This window comes from Hydra vulgaris, chromosome 03 (genome assembly GCF_038396675.1).
Source record: "Hydra vulgaris chromosome 03, alternate assembly HydraT2T_AEP".
In the NCBI taxonomy this organism is placed as follows: Eukaryota; Metazoa; Cnidaria; class Hydrozoa; order Anthoathecata; family Hydridae; genus Hydra; species Hydra vulgaris.
Genome location: NC_088922.1, coordinates 47,789,807 through 47,793,574, shown reverse-complemented (window position 1 = coordinate 47,793,574; position 3,768 = coordinate 47,789,807). Strand labels below are relative to the sequence as shown.

Genomic DNA, 3,768 nt, shown 5'->3' with positions numbered 1-3,768 from the left:
GTCATATACATATCATAGACATACACAAACTGTCGATTCTGAGTAATAATTGATAAAAAGAAGCAAGCAAATGTTTTTCAAGATTCAAGGGCCATGTTGGTACATAAATTTAAATTCCACATCAACTTTGCACATCACCTTGCATCTCACAATTTTTAAACGTGTTAGTCAAACTAGGCATTGTGTCATCACTGCAGTATCACATCTTAACTTCATTTCGACATACAGGAATAAATTCATGAAAGTCTCTTGTTCCTGGTATTGTTTTTACATTTTTAAATCGTTCAGATGGTAATAATCTTGTTTCAGCCAAACTTTCACTTGAAATAAAAATAAAGTTTATACCTTTGATGTTGTTGCCCTATTAGTTCGAATAGCTTTTCTTCTAATTTAGATGTATTTTTTGGACATTGTTTACATCGATTTAACATGCATTCTTTGTTTTGCATATCACAAATAATAAATTTATACAGTTCATGCTAATCAATTTTAATGGGTAGGAGAATTAACTTCATGTTTTGATGGTAGATACAAACGCACACAAAATGGGTTCCTGATGAGTTTGGCAAAACACACCATTTAGGTCTTGAAACACAAAACTTGGAAAAACCTAACTTTACATGCGGATATAGAACTTTAAATGAGACAAATAACTCTTTTAAGCTTGATAAAAATAGTCACATTTTTTATATGGACTTTCCAACTAACACTTACAAAACCCATTTGACCTGGCATCTGGTGAGAGTTTTCACCATCTTCATAAAATTTTTTCACTAAAGTATATATTTGATCAGGCAGCATTTTACCTTACTTAGTTTGTGGAATTTCAAGAACTCCTTCCCTCTTTGGTAAAGATCTAGATTTTATTATTAGATACTTTGAAACATCAAAATACTCACTAGCTGCTTCAATTGACCATTCTTGTGGGCACAAAGTCAATACTTGAATTTTGTCCCTAAATGAACAGCATTTTTCAAGTTTATCTTTTATCAAAACTAACAATTTTTTGAACTGAACAACTTTTTTTTTCTAAATCAAGAATATATTCATTTTTTTTTTCATTATTTTTTTTCCCAATACTCATACAATTCGCAAATGGCTTTCCGTGAAGCTTGACTGGTGACACGCCAATTATACTAAGACAATCAGAAAGTTCTTGTCTGTTTTTATTTATATCAGCTTCTTGTTGAACGTGAAATATGTTTTCTTTATTTATACTTTCATTTGTGTAATCATCAGCAATATTAATGTTATCAGTTATAATTTCAGTGGAAGCTTTTAATTTGACTAAGCAATTTGTACAAATTTTTTGACCAGGTACAATATTGAACCTGTTGTTTAAAGCTATGGTTTTTAACGTGACTTCTCTGAGAGATGCTAAATTAAAAAATGTAATTTAATCAAATAAAATGTGCCTAGTATTAATAAACATAAAGAACATAAAATTATGACTAAGTAACATTTATAAAAAATTTTATAACAAGCTTTATTAACCTTTGCACGGTCTTTTGTGAACTAACAGCGGATCACAGCATTTATTCTGAAACACAGGGAACTTCTCAAGATAGAACTTTTGATGATAAAAACATAAGTCAATAATCAAAACAAGAGAAACACCAGACCTCAGCGCAACTAAATTTTGCTCATCTGGAGCTAAATCTTGAAAAAAGTTTATTCCAATGTGGTTTGTAAACGTTAGCTTGTGGCAATTTGATTTTAAAATCAACCCAACTAAGCATTGTGATGTTCCAGCCATTATAAAAATATTCAATTTCAATATTTTATTTTTCTAAAACCAACATTAAATAAATAATTTGTCACATGAGTATTATAATCAAAACTCAAATGTTAGAACCAATTGCTTCATTTAATTGATCAAAGAAGAAACCAGAAATTCATTTTTATTTTAAACTAAATAAGTGTAATCATATGTGGTTTTAAGAATCTCAATTCTTCTGGTATTAAGCAACAACTTGTAAAATACAACATTATAATTAAGTTTTAACATTTGGTAGCTACATATCATACCAGCAATATATTTAGAATTGTGTGCTCAATATTTTTTAGTATTAACAACTTATTTAGTTTAAAATAAAAATGAGTTTCTGGTTTCTTGTTTAATTAATTAAATGGAGCAACTGGTTTTAACATTTGAGTATTAATAATAATACTTATGTGAGAAATTATTATTTTTTTGTGAGAAATTATTTTTATAATCTCTATATGGAGATTATAACCAAAACGGTAAATAAAAATGCAAAAATAAAATTGCAAAAATTAAACAATAACAAAATAGATATGTGCATAAAAAAACAGTGAAATAATTTTTTTCTCTGACAGGTATTTATATGCAAACTATTATTGTAAAGATTTAAAATGAATAGATCAATACCTTTTCTGCAATTAATCTTAAACTAGACATGTTTACTGAAAAATTATTGTTAAAAACCCGGTTTGCATTTCAAAGTTTTTCATCAAATATAAGATCTAATAACTTTAAGTAATGATTTTTGATTTCTTTCTTCAAAAGTTTCTATACCTATTAAATTTTGTAAACATATGGTTAATGTACCTGTGTATACTTTAACATTTTAGTGTTGCTATAGACATTGCTAAGGGCGCAGAGAATAAAAAAATGTCAAAATCTCAAACTTCAAAGACTCTTAAAATATTGAAATTGGCTCCAAATTTTTTTTGATTATTCCTTACAACACTATTAATTGCATTTATGCCAAAAATCAAGTATTTCTGAGATGGTGGGTTATTTTGACTTGTTGTTTTGACATGGAATTACCTGTATGCCAACTCATCTGTTATATGTGCAAAACATTTTCAAGCAAAAAATAATTTAAAACAAATAGAGCAGCCTAAAAGGTCCTTCTTAATAAAACAGTGAAAACTAGCTAAAAGATCCTGCCTAATAAAACAAGGATAGCATGCTAAAAAATCCTGTTTAACAAAAGATTATAAACAATACTCGCTCTACATCCAAGTGTCATGGACAAATAACTATAGCAAATAGTTACGTATTAATAAGATTCCTGTAATTAGTCATCTGGTCATTTCTGTTCCAGAATGTTTAAAATTGTTAATACTAAAAAAATATTGAGCACACAATTCTAAATACATTGCTGGTATGATATGTAGCTACCAAATGTTTAAACTTAATTATAATGTTGTATTTTACAAGTTATTGCTTAATACCAGAAGAATTGAGATTCTTAAAACCACATATTTAGTTATTTAATATTACAAGTTATTGCTTACATACCATAAGTTATTGAGATTATTATACAAGTTGCTGAGAGCTTATATGAAATAATTTTACAAGAGTTGTCTATTATCTTAACACAGTGTTTTTAATTTATAGTCATAAAAATGCCCTGCATTTGTATGTTTAAACACTTTACTACTTACGTACAAAATCATGCAAAATCTTTTCTTTTTTTTAGTTTGGTTTGGCTTTTGAAGAACTTAAAAAAAAATAAAGAAATAAAACATACATTTTATCACCATCAAAAATTTTTTTGAAAAAATTTTGATTGCTTTCTTTATTGAAAATTTATTTTGGTAATATTGGTTCAATACAATATGCAAAATTATCACTCAAAAGTGGCCTAAATGTTGCAAGAAATGTTTGCTTAATATTTGAAGAAATGGATATACAGAAATATACAGAACTCTCTGGTAAAACAGGTCTGAACTTTTCGAAAATGGTATACGATAGAAAATTTTAAAGAACATTCATTATATAATTTTTAAGAACAT

At 27.3% G+C, this 3,768-nt stretch overlaps 1 protein-coding gene across 1 annotated transcript; it reads right to left on the bottom strand.

Annotated features, from left to right (window-relative positions):
- Positions 1-853: 853 nt before the first annotated feature.
- On the bottom strand, positions 854-1,785 carry LOC136077756 (ARL14 effector protein-like). Its single transcript, XM_065791942.1, has 2 exons — positions 1,495-1,785; positions 854-1,377 (listed from the first exon to the last, which is right to left on the bottom strand). Exons 1-2 carry the CDS (start codon positions 1,754-1,756, stop codon positions 980-982), a joined length of 660 nt encoding a protein of 219 aa, XP_065648014.1. The 5' UTR covers positions 1,757-1,785; the 3' UTR covers positions 854-979.
- Positions 1,786-3,768: the final 1,983 nt, after the last annotated feature.

Bases quoted from the DNA above. Each gene is read 5' to 3' on its own strand.
- LOC136077756 (XM_065791942.1), bottom strand. From the start codon at position 1,756: ATGGCTGGAACATCACAATGCTTAGTTGGGTTGATTTTAAAATCAAAT. The intron at 1,378-1,494 runs GTTAATAAAGCT...TTTTTAATTTAG, and splicing joins TCACAAAAGACCGTGCAAAG to CATCTCTCAGAGAAGTCACG.